The sequence below is a fragment of the Hylobates moloch genome, unplaced genomic scaffold, assembly GCF_009828535.3.
Source record: "Hylobates moloch isolate HMO894 unplaced genomic scaffold, HMol_V3 SCAFFOLD_8, whole genome shotgun sequence".
Taxonomy (NCBI): Eukaryota; Metazoa; Chordata; class Mammalia; order Primates; family Hylobatidae; genus Hylobates; species Hylobates moloch.
Window position 1 is genome coordinate 3,494,279 of NW_026652283.1, and position 16,595 is coordinate 3,510,873.

Here is a 16,595-nt window from a genome sequence, read left to right on the forward strand (position 1 = left end):
AGATACTTCTTACAGGGCCTACCTGACTATAAGCCATCGATTATAGCTATATTTAACCTATGAGAACCAATGCATAAGACCCCCGATAGTACCTAAATCTATTATAACAGTTAGTACATTACAGTTAGTCATTCAACCAACTCTTCCTGGAAGATAAGGGTCACCAGCGCAGAGATAAGTCTCTTCACCTTTTAGTCCAGAATACTTAGCACATGCTTGGCCCATAGTCATACAAGGTTAATAGAAAAAATATGTACTAAGTTATTGCACTGGAAAGACTGAATGGCTTCCAGTTGGCTTTCAGGGATTCCAGAGAGATTTCCCATAAAAAGGCGAGCCTTAATGAAAGATTTAAAAAGGAGGAAAGGAGTAGAGTGTACAACCTCCACCCAGCAGGAAAATCTAATTCTGTTGTGGCAGCAAAATAATCTTTTGGGTCTTTCTCATCCTTAGAGAAAGGTAGGTAACAAGAGTATTCAACTTTTTAGAATAAAACAGCAGGATTGAGCTATAAATGCAGAAGTATTATACTAAGAAAATGCCTTCCAGATATTGTTAAAGCAAATAGTATCATATCCAGCACAAAACCACAGTGAATTGATTTAATCAGACATGATCAGAGCAAGGAAGAAATAACATTCTGGTTTTAATGGCAAAAAAAAAAAAAAAATCCCACCTCAAATTGCTTTGCAGGTACTGGTGGCACTCCGCAAGTTGTTCTTTGGAATGCAGTTTAAAAATATTGGGCCTTGGGTTAGGGAGGAATAGGACCACAGAGGCTTTTGTGTAGGAGAACAGCCCAGGTGTGGGGCTGCCTGGAGGCTCAGCCAGGTAGCTGGCTGCTGCAGCCTTGGCTTGGCTCCCATCTGACCCAGAAGACAGTAAGAACACTGCTGGGTTAGCTGCCATGAGGTGGTGATGGATCATGGCTGTGGCCTGATTCTTGAGGAGCCATGGATTCACTGCAGTGTGCTGTGGCCATATGTGAACCCTGGCCATGTATGAGGTCCCCTGGGAGGAGGAGGAGAAAACCACATAATACATCGCCCCTTTCAGCAGCAACCACCATTGGAACAAGCTAGAGCCTGAGATTTCCCAGGCAGCATGGTCCGCAGGTTAGAAATGCTGCTTCCTGATTCTAGGGGCCTGGGATTTTGGGCAACAGCAAAAGAAGTGTTGGTTGGCCCCTGGAGATGAAGTATGGTACAGTCTTCACCTTCTGGGGTTCCAGCATGGGCTCAGAGTTGACAGGAGACAGAATTACAGAGTCCCAGCACAAGGTGGAACCTCAGAGGGCTTGCTCAACCTTCTGGTGTTTGTGGGGCCTCTACATCATCTAGGCCAACAATTAACCTAACTGAGCCTTTCCAGTAATAGGAAACTCACTTTTTCTGCAGCATCTCATAAAGCTGGATAACCTTTGTAATTGTAACCCTCCCCAAGAGTCTCATCCCAACCATCAACACAGCTTTCCTCCAGTCCAGGCCTCTCAAGAACCTCTGAGTTAGAGATAGACCTCCTTACAGTGTGGGGTTCTTGTTTTGGATCTTCTGTAACTTAGGGATCTTCTTCCTCTGCGGGTCTTTTTGTCTCCAGATATTCTCGTCCAGTTGTCCTCCAATCATCACTGTCCCTTAGAATTAGAGGCTTAAAGAATCCTGATGCCCAGACCTCACTAAATCATACTCTCTGGGGGTAGAACTAAAGCACTGATATTTTTAAAGCTCTCCAGATAATTCCACTGCATAGCCAAGGTTGAGAACCACTGTCTTGCTCCCTGAACCTGGTCAACTTCTTGAGGTTTATGCTATGGAATCAGGTATCCTAGATTTGAATCTTGCCTCTACCACTTGGGCAATTCCTTGTGTTTTTGTTTTCTCATCTGTTATATGGGGATAATAGTATCTACCTCAAAAAGCTGTTGAACGAGCTACATGAGAACACATGTAGGTCAAGAATAATCTCTGGCATATAGTAAGTATAGCTAAATGCTATAAGATTTAGCAAGTGTTCTATAAAATTTAACTCATGTGCCTAGGACAGGGCCTAGCGAATGTTGACATAATATTTGTGCACTTGCCATGAGATAGGCATTGTTCTAAGCACTTTACTTTTGTTGTGTTGAAGATCTAGTATAAGAAAAATTGCATAAATAAAACGCGTCTTCAGAACCTCTTCACCTGGTAGGGTCTATTGTTTCAAACTACCCATTTGACTCACACCCTAGTGAACTCTCTGAACCCCTTATCATCCCACATGTTTATTTGCCTCCCATGAAAATCTCCTTAAGACTTCTACAGAAGATCTGTACCTTTAAAAGCATCCAACATGACTACATTAAGAGCTCATCAATGGTCAATTCAATATGTTTTGTTGCCTCTTGTTAAGCCTAGTGCCTATTAATGAGCTGGGCATTTAAGAGATGCCTAGTAAATTATTTGTGGGATGACTAAACTAATTAACCTGGTAAAAGACTACACTAATATAATTTTGCAAAAGAGATGGAGAAAGACTGAATTCACAGGAATGGTGGGGATGCTGAGAAAACAGTTCTACAAAGTACCTACTATGTCCTAGGCATCCTAGGCACTTTTCACAATCATAAGAAGTGAATGTTCAGGTCATCTCTTGGTGTATAACAAATCACCCCAAACTTAGTCTCTTAAAGTAATAATTAGCTTGCTTGTGAATTTGTTCTTAGGTGGTTACATAGCAGGAACAGCACCTCTTTGTTCTAAGACAGCTCGACAGGGGGCTAGAGTATCCACTTTTAAAACAGTTCACACCTGTACTCCAGCCTTTATGGAACCACCCTAGTGGCATAGGCTTCTCACTCACAGCCCCAGGCTGGCTCTGGGTTGGATGGGTTGGGATAGAAAACTCTTGCCATGAAAATATAGCTCTCCATCTCAGCCTCTCCACTCCCCATTCCAAAGGGAGACGTGTCTGTGCTTGGGGAGAAGCCAAGCAAAGCAAAAGATTTCAACAGCGAAAGGAGGAAACATACCCACTGAGGTTCTCATAGCAACATAATCACGCACAGGCAGCAGCCTATTTCGGTGGGAGCTTGTTTCAGCTCCCCTCCTCCCTGGTTAGTCACAGAAGGGATGCACAAGCAGAAGCAGTGTTGGGTGGGGGCAGAGTGTCGGACTGAAAGTCAGGAGGCTGGGGAGCTGGGTCCTCTGCTTGCTGATGGACCATGGACAAATGTCCTCCTCTCTCCAATCTTGGGGTCCTTATTTGTAAAATGAGAGGATTGGACCACAGAGCGGTGAGGATCATTTCTGATTTCCTTTGATTGCACAAACACTGAGACACTTTTGGTAGGGGATTAGATGTCTCTCAGAATCTTTTGTCTCTGAGAAGATGCCTAGAGAAAAAGGAATTCAATAGGGTAAAAGTCATTCTCCAGATTCACATCATTTATTTTCCTACCACTTTCTGCATGTTGACAGAACAGGAAGAACGACTGGGTGTTGTCAAGGACTCTGCTCACTCACCCCCAACTCTAACCCAGGTCTGTGTTCTGAGAAGGGAAAAGGTTAAGGAGGTTAAGGTCATCTTTTTATTCAAGTTTTCACACACACACACACACACACACACACACACACGGTCTCATTAACTCAAGTCTCTTGCTACATTTTCATCCTTCTCGTTCTTCATCCTCTCCTCTCTCTATCCCTCACTTCTCACCTCTACTTAGTGCAATGTATCCTCTCTTTCCCCGAGGACCGGATGATGGAGGCATGTTTCGTAGTGAGAACGATTCTAGCCCTTTTCTTCAATGGACTCTGGGGTTAGTTGAGGACAGTCAGGCTCACACTCCCCAGTTATCAAAGGTGACGATAAAAGCAAATAGGGCATTTGGGAAGGACCTCCCCAAACAAGTACAGAGATGAAGTGAAGACAGCCGGGTGCTCAGGGAGCATCTTTTAGGTCTCAGTCCTTGACTTGTAGGCTGAAAGCTTAAAAGTACAGCTGTTTTAAGGAGTCAGCCTGAGTGTCCTGTTGCAAAGGGAGAGGCAGAGTGGGGTCCCCCGCTTTTGTTCTATCTCCCACTGCCCGACAGATGGCCAGTAAAACAGAGAAAAAGAAGCTCTCAAAGTGAAGACAGGAATGCATTGTATAAAAATTCACACCCCCTGCTGCCGCCCAAACTCCCTTAAAAAAGGATCAAGAGAATCCTGACGGGTACGTGACATCCTCCCTCTCTCCCATAAAAGGGACTTCAAAATCTGGCGATGGTGGGGGAAGGGTGAGGAGGGAGAAGAGAAATGCGTGGGCAGGGGGCTGCCAGGGAAGACTGGAGTGGAGTGGGGGGGCACTGCAGTCTCGCATTTGACTTTCTCCCACCCTCTTTCCCAAGCCACTCTGGCCGCCACCTTTGCCCCTCCCTCTCAGCCTGAAAGGGGCTTGGAGTCCCAAGGGCTTTGGGTACAGAGATTGGGAGAAAAGGATAAAGAATGACACCACACTTACCCCTAGAGTTGAAGGATTTAAGGACCCTCCCCCATCCAGACACCCACCCCTTCGTTCCCCAAACCGTAATTCGCCAAGGAAGGATCCAGGAACTGGCGGAGGAGCGGGAGAGCTGGGGTGGGACGGGGTGGGGAGGGTGCGAGTTAACTGTGGCCCGGTCTCGCCCGGACCTCGCCCTAGGTGGGAGCACGCGCACCGGGTCTAAGAACCTGCAAGAGCCTTGCCCGGCGCCGGCTTTCTCTGGGCCCCCCGTGCGGGCCTGGCCTCCACGCAAGTTGTGTGCAGCGTCAGGGAGTGGAGGCGGCCGAGACCCTCGGAGACTAGGGGAGGGGGCGGGCCCGGGGGCGCTGGGGGCCCTCGGTCTGCGCCCAGCCGCCGCCTGCTCCACCGAACCTCCTACCCCGCCCCCACTCACCCGGCTCAGCCCCTAGGAGAGACGCGCAGGAAGCGTGTTGCTTCGCCCAGCGGATCGGCAGAAGTTGAGAGGAGTTGGCGGCTGCCTCTGGCCGGCCGGACTTTGCGAGCAGCCTGGAGAGGATCCGCGACCGCCGCCGCCGCCGCGGAGCCTTCGGGGCTGCTTCCCTCGCGCTTGGCCCGCAGCGCGGGTGGAGAGGGGCGGGGAGGGGGTCGGGGGCACGAGAAGAACTTGAAACTGTGTGAAGGAATCCGGAGCAGATGAGAAGGGAGGAAAATCAAACAAAGTGGAGACTGCAGAACAGACTCCGCTGTGGCTGACTGTGCCGGCTGACGCTCCAGCAGAGGGGCTGGGTTGGATTTTTTTTCTCCCATCCTCTCGCTCTCTCTTTTAAAGCTACACCAGCTCTCTCTCTTTCTCTACTATCTCTGTATCACCAAATCCTTGCTGGCTCTTATGGGCATGAAACACTCCTCCCGCTGCCTGCTCCTAAGGAGGAAAATGGCGGAGAACGCGGCAGAGAACACCGAGGTAAGGAGGCGAGCGAGCAGGGGCTCTCGGAGACCCCGCCGCCCACCCGGACCACCGCGCCGCCGCCGCCGCCGCCGCCGCCGCTCAGCACCGAGTGCCAAACTTTCCCCAGCTTCATCCCGCTTGCTTCTGCCGTCCTGCTCGTGTGTGTGTGTGTGTGTGTGTGTGTGTGTGTGTTGGTGGGGGGTAGGGGGGAAGTTCATGTCTCAGGTCCCCTCCCTCTTGAAAATGCAAAACAGCCACTCTCACCCCATCACCCTCTCCTGCCACCCGCTGCTCCCTTCTCCTGCCCCCAAGTCCCAAATCCTGGGCAGCCGCGCTCCCCTGCCCTCTCCTCTGGGCTCCGTGAGGGCTCCCGGGTCCCGGCTTTCTGCAGAGCTGGGGTGGGTAATCCTAGGGCCAGGTCTGCTCCTTGCAGTGCCTTGACCACCATCTGCCGCTGCCTCAGCTTTACCCTTCAAGCTCGAGTCGGTTCCCGAGCTCTCCGTCCCCGCAGCAGCGCGGAGAGCTCCCGGCCGCGGGGGCCGAGCCGGCGGGAGGATTCGGGCACCTCCTACAGACCCTCCGGCCCAGATCTGGGCCAGAGAGAAGTCTGCAATCCTCAGATGTCAGAGCCGCCTCTGGGGCGCTAAACCCGGCAGGGCACACGGGCCGCGGCCACCTTCAGCACCAGGGACAGCGTCCGCCCCTGCCGCAGCCGAGCCTGCGCGGACTGTGGGGGCTGCGCGCCGCCGGTTGCAGTGAGAAATGGGTCTGCAGCCACTCGTCCCGCAAGGGCTTTTGAGGAGGTCGCTCTAGCTCCGCAAATTGTGTTCTCGGCCCCCGCCTTCGGCAGCCTTTTTCGCTACTCTCCAGCTGGCCCTGAGCCGCAGAGAGCCCTGCTGGGCTTTGCGTCCCGAGGCTCGAGGCTGTGATCCCTCGCCTCGCTCTGACCCCGCTGTCATTACAACAACCGGACTATTCCGTAGGCTCCGGGCACCTGTAGTCACGAAGGGGATCAGCGTGGGCAGCCCCCTTACCTTCCTGGAGAAACGGTGCGCCGAGATGGGGGCGGAGTGGGGCATGTGTGTGAAGATCGTCCCTTACTCAGTGGCAGGAAAAAGACACAGAGAGCAAACTCCCAGGCTCTATTAATAGCTGGGTGTCTGGTGGGGCTGCCGCACATTTCACATATGGTTACCCATATGCAGCGGGGGGCGGGGATGGGGGTGTGGCGCGGGGATTGTCCCTCTGTCTTGCCGGAATGCAAAAAGGCAGAGAGACCCTTCCTGGTCTTCTTTCCTCGAGGTCTTAACTCTGCGCTAAAACCCCTACCCCCACCGCGTAGGCAGCAAAGCTTTATAAATCCCCATTCTCTGAGAGACTAGAAACAGCATGCATCTGGCAATTGTCGATTTCAAAACAAACACGCTCCGGGACTTGAAAGCAGCGGGGCATTCAGTAGCGAATGCTGTCTCCTTGAGTTAGGGCAAAGCCTGCATGCCTGCCGTCCCCTCACCACTTCCTCTTCCCCAGCCCCCACCTGAGAGCAGACATTCGGAATGATGTGTAGTGCGAGGCGGCTAGCCTCCCAGCAGAAAGCCATCCTTACCATTCCCCTCACCCTCCGCCCTCTGATCGCCCACCCGCCGAAAGGGTTTCTAAAAATAGCCCAGGGCTTCAAGGCCGTGCTTCTGTGAAGTGTGGAGCCAGCGGGCACGTAGCGGTCTCTGCCAGGTGGCTGGAGCCCTGGAAGCGAGAAGGCGCTTCCTCCCTGCATTTCCACCTCACCCCACCCCCGGCTCATTTTTCTAAAAAAAAGTTTTTGCGGTTCCCTTTGCCTCGTACCCCCGCTGCTGCGCGGGGTCTGGGTGCAGACCCCTGCCAGGTTCCGCAGTGTGCAGCGCCGGCTGCTGCGCTCTCCCAACCTCGGCGAGGGTTAAAGGCGTCCGGAGCAGGCAGAGCGCCGCGCGCCGGGCTATTTTTACTTGCTTCCCCCGCCGCTCCGCGCTCCCCCTTCTCAGCAGTTGCACATGCCAGCTCTGCTCAAGGCATCAATGAAAACAGCAGTAGGGGCGGCTGGGCTCCTGCGAACAACAACAAAACAAACAAACAAAAAACCACGTCGCGTGCGGGGCACCAAGGCAGTGCGGGGAGGGACAGACCCAGCTGGGGCTCCTTGGAGGGGTGTGAGCCAGGTTGGCGGATCAGTTCTTAGCAACTTCCCTGGAGAAGGGGTAGAACCCAGACTTGGTCAAACGTGCCTAGCGGAGGCATCCAGGCAGCGTGACGATCACTTGGTTTCCCTCCAGGAACTGGCTGTTTTTGGAATAAGCCAGGACTAGAGCAGCACTTCCAAAAGTGGGGTGTTGTGGGCTTGCCTGCATTTATGGTAGATGAGAGCGGCAGGAGCACGCCTCCATGTGTGTCAGTGGGTGGTGGGGAGCGTGGTAGTGGTCCTAGTTCTGAATTCCACATCTCTTTATCAAGCACCGGCTCTGTACCAGGAAAGCTAGGTACCCAAGTTCCAAACATGAGGACCACCTGGTCCCTGCTCTGGAGGGGCTCACAGTCTCATGGACAACTATGATGGATAATCCTGTAGGCACCTTTTCCTGCTTTTTGTTGTTTATCTCATTCCATCCTCACAACAATCCTGTGAGATAAGCGAAGATTAGTATTCATTTCTTACCCATTTTATAGTTGAGGACACCGAGGCTGAGGTCAAGCAATTGCTGGAAGTCTTCTGGTGGGTTAAGTCAGCCCTGAGACACACATTGCCCCCACTTCTGATTCATTGCTGTTTGCCCTACCCTTGCTATTTCTAACAAGATGCCATGTGTGAATGCGAGTAGATGAGGAGTGGGCGGAGAGGAATACTTTGGAAGGGAGAGAGGCAGTGATGGGGGTGGGCAAGGGTGGGAGAAAGTATTCGTTCACAAGGTAAAGATACGGAGAGATACTCCAACCATTGGGCAGGAAGGGAGCAAGTGAAGAATAAAACTACTTACATTGTGACCAAAGCCTCCCTCCACAAAGTGAAGTACCCAGCTAGGGCATGAGAGCACCAACATCACACGCTTGCTGGGCACTGTTGGCAATGGATGGCCCTGGGGGCACTCTTCAACTGCTCTGACCTCAGTTCCCTTCTCTGTTAACTTGAGCTGATTCTCCTCATGGAATAGGGCAGGTATGGGTATAAGGAAGTGCCAGGACAGCCCCTGGCACATGGCAAACACGCAGTAGTGTTAGTTCCATGTACGCTTTCTCCTGATCACTCAGCTATGCTTCTCTTCCTCAGCTAAGGGAATCACCATTCTGCCAGCCTCTTCTCCCTCTCCCCTGTTCCCTAGGTGTCATGAGAAACCTCCTCTGTGGCCTTCTGGAACATGTGCAAAGCCTCCAGTCCCACTCTCCTCTTCCGCCCATTGTCAGTGCCCAAGACACGTCATCTCACCTCTGCCCTCACTAAGGCACTTTCCTCTGAACTGTTGGTCCTCTTCTCTAATCCAGCCTCATAATCTTACTGTACTGGATCAGCTTTTGGAAGCACAAATCTGCTCATGATCAGGCATCTCTTCAAAAACTTAGGATGTTGTTCTATTGCCTACAGGACACTGGATAAAGCCCAGTTTCCTTAGCATGGTGTGCAAAGCCCATTAATACCTGCATCATGCAATTCTTGGAAAAGACCTCCGACTGCATACCTGAATGCTTTTGTGCATACTCTTTCCTCCGCCTGTGCCACTCTTTCCCCCTTCTTCTCTCTGGAAAATAATCTTTTTCAACCTGCAAGACCCAGCTCAAATGTTACCTCCTCTGGGCAGGCTTCCCAGATCTGCCATTTATCCTCTGTCCCCAGGGAGGGGGATTACCCTTTCTTATGTGTTCCTGATGCCTGTCTCTCACTTTTCCTATTGCAAGATAATTGGCTTTTTGTGTGTCTATTTACATGTCTATTAGATAATGTACTTTTTTTTTGAATTTGTGGGCCTGACACACAATAAGTAATAAATGTTAATAAATGTTGACTGAATTGATGTATGTGATTGTGAACAAACTCTTGAGCCTTCTGGGCTTTAGTCACTCATGGCTTTCTGTAAATTGGGATTCCTATCTCCCACCCCACCTGTCTGCTGTACTTAGTTGCTGTGAACCTTTGCAACTCAAAATGGGTAAATATTCTGGGAATCAAGGTGCTGAAGCCAGTCAAATCACGGGTACATTTTGGTTATTCATGTACCTGTTCAATATTCAGTAATTACCGACTCTTACTGTGGAGTGCTCATCTGAATAGCAGATGAATGGATTAATCACAATGCCCAAGTATGAACCGTGGGGGATAATGGACCCTCCTGAGCTACTGCTTGCTTTACTGATACTTGGTGAAAGTCTGATGCATGATGCATTATTTATGGCGATGATTCCCTGATCAGGGTTTTATCTCCTCAAAGGAGAGCCCCCAGGAGTCGGGAAACAGTTTTAGCAAAGAGTCACTTTGGAAACTGATGTATTTTTTTGTTTTTGAATGTTCTGTTGACTTGCTGGCCCAGGGAGAGGGAATAATTACAGGTTGGAAAAAATCCTACAATGTGACAGTGAGATTAGGGGTTGCAGTGAGTTATGGGGATAACTGAGCTGACTTCTGGCATGGTGTATCTTGGTGGTTTTGGCTAGTAGATCTTTCTCCTCAGGAAGTTACTTTCAGCTGAAGAATGTGGTCCCCTTATTACAGGGGTCAGGGAATTGAGGAAGAGGAGGAACCAGGCACAGTTCTTTGAGGATGGTCTTCATCTATGTCTGTTTCTGCAGAGTGTGTACACTAACCAGTGGGCTATGGAGACAGACTTCCTGGTTTTCAATCCAGTTCTGGACCTAGTAGATGTGTTGCTACGTCGAGCAAGTTGCCTAACATCTCTGGGCCTTTTAAGATTGTTGTGATGATGAAAAGGGTTAATTTATGCAAAGAACTAGAACATTGCCTTATACATGGTGAGTTCTCAATAAGCGTTGATGATTATGATCCTGCTAGCTTTTAGGAGTCTTGCCAAAAAAGTGCAAACTGGAAGTATTCTCCCACTTTCTCATTTCTGTAGCTGAAATGACCCATAAAACCACGGTCCACGTGACTTTTTCCTCCCTCCACAAACACTGATTTCAGTCCTTAAGTGAGCTCAGGAGAATTAAGAAGATACCCCCCCTTTTTTTTTTGCCTGGCAAATTTGGCTTTTCAGAGTCCTAAATTGGCTTTTGGCTGTCAAAGACGGTGAAACACAACACTCCTGTCTCCAATTCAGGAGTGGGTTTCATTTCCTCCTCTTTGCTAACTGCAATGGGAAGTGATTATCACATACCAGTGTGGAACATGCAAAAATCTGTAAAAACAGTCCTTACACCTTGGAGTCTACTCTGCCAGCAGGGGGAAAATGGGCAGCCTGAAAATATGTGCACAGCCAAGGTAACTGAAAACAGCCTCTGTATGTGGAAACAAGCAGGTGGTGCTGTTGTGAACTGGCTTAGTCACAAGACAGGGTGAGCACAGGCAAGAAGGGACCTCTGAAAGGTCATTTTGTCCATGCCTCCATCTCCGAGAACCACCTAACCCAAGATGCACTGTTGGCCACTTGGTCTCTTGTTAAAAAGCTTCAGAGAAGGGAATTTCCCCAAACTCCTCGAGTGTCTCAGTAGTCGGAAGTTCTCCCTGAAGTCTGAGCTCAAACTCTTCGATTGCAATCTGAGTCACCTTCATTTATGTTATTCTAAAAAGAGATGAAAGCTGGCTGGTTACCTTTTCATTTGGGGTTGTCTCACTCTTTTTACTAGTTTTTGTTCCAATTGATTCCAATCCCTTTTTCTGATATTCTGGTATTAGACTTCTAATGGGAATAGCTAGGAGAGGAGTGTTTGAGATTTGCCTCTCCAGTATTATCCAGCCAAAATAGCCACTGGATATTTCACACATCAAATGTCTTTTCTTACTTCACTTGTTATAAGAATTCCCTCAAGCATCACAGTTTTTCCCATATTTGTAATGAGTGGCCCATAAGTAAAGATCTCTTTTTAAAGTGTAATTTTATATTGAGCAAACAGCTTGATGTGCATATTTTCATAAAGTCATAGAATCTTAAAGTTGGGAGGAAACTCAAATCATTTAAATCAGGCGATAGGAACTACTTGTCCAATATCACAAAGCTCTTCCACGTTGGGGTCGAGACCCTGTGGACTCCTAGGTCTGTGCTCTTTATACCTCCTGTAAACGCAGCATCTCATTTATTGTTTTTATTTTTTGTGCCAACTTTCTGGTATGTCCTGATCTGTACTGTCTAAGACCAGTGTTTCTCTGCATAAGGTCTAGGAATTGTGCATAGTGAGAGCTCTGACCTTCTTGTAGAACTTAAAATCCTTGCTTAATACATTGCATTGTGTGTAATGCTGTGAATTACATATATCCCCATTGTATGGATTAATAGACTGAAGCACAGTTACTGTTATTTGCTCAAAATCCCACAGCTGGTAAGTGATGAGGCTAGAGCTCAAAGTCTGGTTTTCTAATCACCAAAATGCTTTTTCTAGTCCGCTAGGCTGTGAAGGCATGAGAAGAACCAGAGTAGAAACTTAAAATGTGAAGAGAAAGGGTGGACAGATTAACAGGAGGAATGTGGAATGGTGAATTTGGAAGAAACCTAGGAAGAGGCACCAGCCCCGCTTTCCTTTTTCCAGGACATCTTTTCTTGCTTCCACCGCCATCTTGCCATTCTCACTTTCAGTCTCCAGTACTGTGCCGTGTGGGTGACGGGGGCCTGAGATAACTGTGGCAGGGACAGCCATCACCTCACTCTCCCTGCGCATCTAAACTATCCCTAGGCCTAGGTTCCTGGCTGGACCCAGTAGACAATGTACTTGTCTAACAAAGTATAGCTCTTTGGAAGCTTGACCCTAGGCCATCAATATTAGGTCTGGACTCTCATCCAGCTACTTTATTGGGATAAAATGAATACTAAAGGCTCCGGGACAGGAACTTTGTTTCTTAAAATTTATCTTTGTAGTTTCATCACCTGTATTACCTTCCTAGGGCTGCTGTAATAAAGTACCACAAACTGGGTGGCTTTAAAACAACAGAAATGTCTTCTTCCACAGTTCTGGAAGCCAGAAGTCTGAAATCCAGATGCCAGCAGGGTTGGTTCCTCTTGAAGTCTTCATGGAGAATCTGTTCCTTGCCTTTCTTCTGGTTTCCCGTGGTGGCCAACGATGCTCAGCCTTCCTTGGCTGTAGACACATCATCTGGTCTCTGCCTTCATTTTCACAGGGCATTCTTTCCTGTGTGTGTCTATACATCTTCTTATAAGGACAATAGTCTTGTTGGATTAGGGGCCACTCTAATCCAATATGACTTCATCTTAACTTGATAACATCTGCAAAGACCCTATTTTTAAATGAGCTCACAGTCACAGGTACTGGGGGTTTAGGACTTCAACACATCTTTTTGGATGACACAATTCAACCCATGATGTTACTCAACACAGTGCCTGCCATATAGCAAATGGCTGATGAATGGCCTCAGAATAGTTGCAAGTCCGAGAAAGTGTTCTCTCTCCCTTATCTCTTTCCTGCTTCTCACTCAGCTGCACACTGCACCCACTGGCTTCCCAGGGTCTTTATCATGGCTTTTTCCTTGGGCGGTAGCAATCACTATAGCAGGAGTTACCATTTTAACATACATATTATGTGTTGGGTGCTGTGTCAGGCACTTTGTAAACATTGCCTTATTTAATTTACTCAACAACATTACAAAGCAACCCTTATTAATTCTGTTTTGCAATTAAGGAAACTGAAATTTGCAGTTTCATTATCCTGATCAACATTATGGAGCCAGTAAGTGGCAGAGCTGGAATGTTCTCTGCTGTTGACATGGCCTCCTTCCTCTCTTTTGTCCACACTCCCAACCCCAAGTTTGTCCTAACCTTTGCTCCACACCAGCTCCTACCCACCTGGAGATTTGGAAGATACACTTCCATGTGTGGAAATGAGCCTATAACTGATTGGAGCTTGTGGTCCTGTAATAGGCTCCCTGGGTTAGATCCCCTCATCTTCCCAGCGGTTTTGCTTTGTAGTTGTCAGAGGAATTACTTTAGTGGTAGACTTGGGTGCTGATCAGCAGCTTGTTTGAAGGGCTCTTCTGGAGGGCAGGAAGGGCAATGAATAACTAAGCCATGTAGGCCACCAGCTTCTCAGCCTGCAGCAGTTGTGTGTGGGGGTTAATTGTGCAGGCTCTGGGGTTAGTGTGGGGCTGCTAGCTGGGTTCAAGCTCAACTGGGTTCAAGCTCAACTGGTTCAAGCTTCCTAGCTTGCATCACTTACTGCAGTTATCTGTGTGAGGGATTCATCCTCTATGATATGTATGGGTAGTGGTGCATTATCCCATAGGGTTATCACAGGGACTAAGTGAGTTATTTCACATAAAGCACATGTCTGGCACATGGTAAATACTCAAGAAAGATTAGCTTTATTAGTAATCTGGGCTTACCCAACAGTATATGAAAGGAGAACAGATAAGTACAGGGCCTTTTTGGTGACAGTGTGGAATCGGCACTGGAAGAGGTGGGAGCAGAACAGTTGAGAGAAGGCACCTTTGATTCAGGGAATTCATTCTCAGGTCAGCCAGGTGGAGTCAAGAAAGCAGCTGAAGACAGGGCTCTTTAGCTTCCCTGCCCAGAGGTCCACTGTGCCATGTGAAGGGCCCCAGTTATAGGAGGAACAGGGAGCCTCTGTGACCCCCAGGCTGCCTACCGCACTCCAGGCTCACTCTCAGCTTTGGGATGTAGAACTCAGTTGTTTGTCCACATCTATCAAATGAAAATGAAGCCTCTTGGAGTTCCTACAGGCGTGAGGAAATTGGGGCATGGAAGAGAAGTGGCCATGCTCTACGGGAGGCTCCCTCGGGATAGACACGCTGTCTCAGGCTTCTCTCAGGCTTGAGGCCCCACTCAAGCCTTCCTCAATTCCTACATGTTGATGACCGGACTGATTGGTGACTTTCCCCTGTCTTCCTACTGAGAGAAACTGAGGCATGGATAGGAGCTAGGAGAGAGAGACACCCAGGCTGACATGACAAATTGGACGTTTAATTATCGAGTTAAATTCCCTGTCTTCTTGGCGCTAAATCCCGCAGAATATAAGCTGTGTGAGTGGCACAGCTAAGGCCAAATTGGGCTAATGCCACTATAAAGGGAAAGGCTGTTAACAAATTCCTCAATTAGGGCCCCGTTTGTCACTCTGTTGTGAAAGATCATCTCTTGTTAGCTAAAGTAAAGTGGTGGCCTTTCTTTTTTGTTTGTTTGTTTGTTTTTGAGACGGAGTCTCGCTCTTTCACCCAGGCCGGACTGCAGTGGCGCAGTCTCGGCTCACTGCAAGCTCCGCCTCCCGGGTTCACGCCATTCTCCTGCCTCAGCCTCCCGAGTAGCTGGGACTACAGGCACCCACCACCACGCCCGGCTAATTTTCTGTATTTTTAGTAGAGACAGGGTTTCACCGTGTTAGCCAAGATGGTCTCGATCTCCTGAACTCGTGATCCACCCGCCTCGGCCTCCCAAAGTGCTGGGATTACAGGCGTGAGCCGCCGCGCCCGGCCAAGTGGTGGCCTTTCAAGCCTGGGTCTCCCAGAAAATGAAAGACTATAATTCCCATAGTCACATTAAATTCAAGGACTTCATCTCTCTCTGACAAGCAGTTATGACAGTAGTTCTCTGGGGAGGCTCAGTCAAAGGATTCCACAAATGATTATAGCCCATCAGGAGTGTAGATAGGGCCATAATTAAGGCTTGTTCTCTATTAACATGCATTAGTTCAGTTTTCGCCCACAGGTACATAGTAGAAAATTGATGACTACTCTCATTGAATGAGTAAAGAAAATAAACCTGTGTATAGCACATGCTATTCCTTTTGTTAGAATTCTTTTTCTTCTCCTTTTTTGAGATAGAGTCTTGCTCTGTCGCCCAGGCTGGAGTGCAGTGGCACAATCTTGGATCACTGCAACCTCTGCCTCCCGGGTTCTTGCGATTCCCCTGCCTCAGCCTCCTGAGTAGCTGGGATTACAGGCATATGCCACCACGCCCTGCTAATTTTTGTATTCTTTCCCCTTTTTTCCCACATTAAAGCTGTTGACCCAGTATGGTGTAGGGGAGAGCATAGTAGTCAGATCTGATTTTGGATCTCACTTTCATCCCTGTGGGATTATAAATCCCATTTTATAGGCTGGCCATGAGGATTACATTTGATAATGGGATACAACATAAAGCTGGCAGATGTTTTCTTCTCTTTCTTACTGTTACAACTTTAAGATTTGTTTCTGCCCAGTTGTTGTTTCACTTTTAGGAGAAAATGTATAGTTCAAAATGGGAATAGTCAATTCTGATGTTTGCCGAAAGTGGATATAAATGACCTATTCCAGACAGACTGCAGTGTGTTGGTATGTTTTGTGTGGTGATGTATACACACTTCTGAGTCAGTAGGTCCGTCATGCAGGAGAACACGCTCATACACAAACAAACGTATCCTGTGTGATTTGTAGTTCATAATATGTGAGACATGAGGTACAAGTTTAATCACTGGCCTGGAGCTTCTGAGCTACACGCAGGGTCTGACATCTCCACGCGGGAGGGTGTGTTTCCTGTGAGAAACATGTTAAGGTGAGGCCGGGTGTGGGAAGAGTTGAGGGAGAGTCTTGTAAAGATAGGTCCGAGTTTTAGGGTCAGAGACGTTACGCAGCCCTGACTTTGCAGCTGATGTGCTTCGTTGATTCTGTGAGTTGTGGTGCTGTGGGCTTGTTCCAGGCAGGGTTCTGGTCGCCTTCTCTGCATGCTGTCTCCAGGTGACCCCATCCGCTCTGTCAGCATCATGACCAGTTCCCATTCTCAGACTGCAGCCCACATCTCTCTTCTGAGGTTGGCACGGCATATCCACCTGCCTGCAGGACATCTTCACCGAGATGTCTCCTAGGCAGCTCAGGTTCACTGGGTGGCCTCCGGAGTCCTGCTCTCTTCCCAGCTCCTGCCATTCTCACTTTTCTTGGTAATAAGTCACCAAAATCACAAGCCTGAACTCTGCTCTCTCCTTTCTCCACAACAAGACCTGGCGATTCTACATCTGAAATGTTTCTCCTCTTTGTCCTGAATCTGTCCTCCCCATTCCAGGC

The 16,595-nt window shown here is 48.8% G+C and overlaps 1 protein-coding gene across 2 annotated transcripts in view; it reads left to right on the forward strand.

The window, feature by feature from the left end:
• The first annotated feature begins 3,363 nt into the window (after positions 1-3,363).
• The window catches only part of PRMT8 (protein arginine methyltransferase 8), a 98,348-nt gene continuing 85,116 nt past the window's right edge, over positions 3,364-16,595 (forward strand). For both annotated transcript variants that reach the window (XM_032159334.2, XM_058442741.1), the window contains exon 1: positions 3,364-5,425. In XM_032159334.2, the coding sequence (XP_032015225.1) occupies positions 5,351-5,425 (75 nt within the window). In that variant the 5' untranslated portion in view covers positions 3,364-5,350. The remainder of the gene's footprint in view (positions 5,426-16,595) is intronic.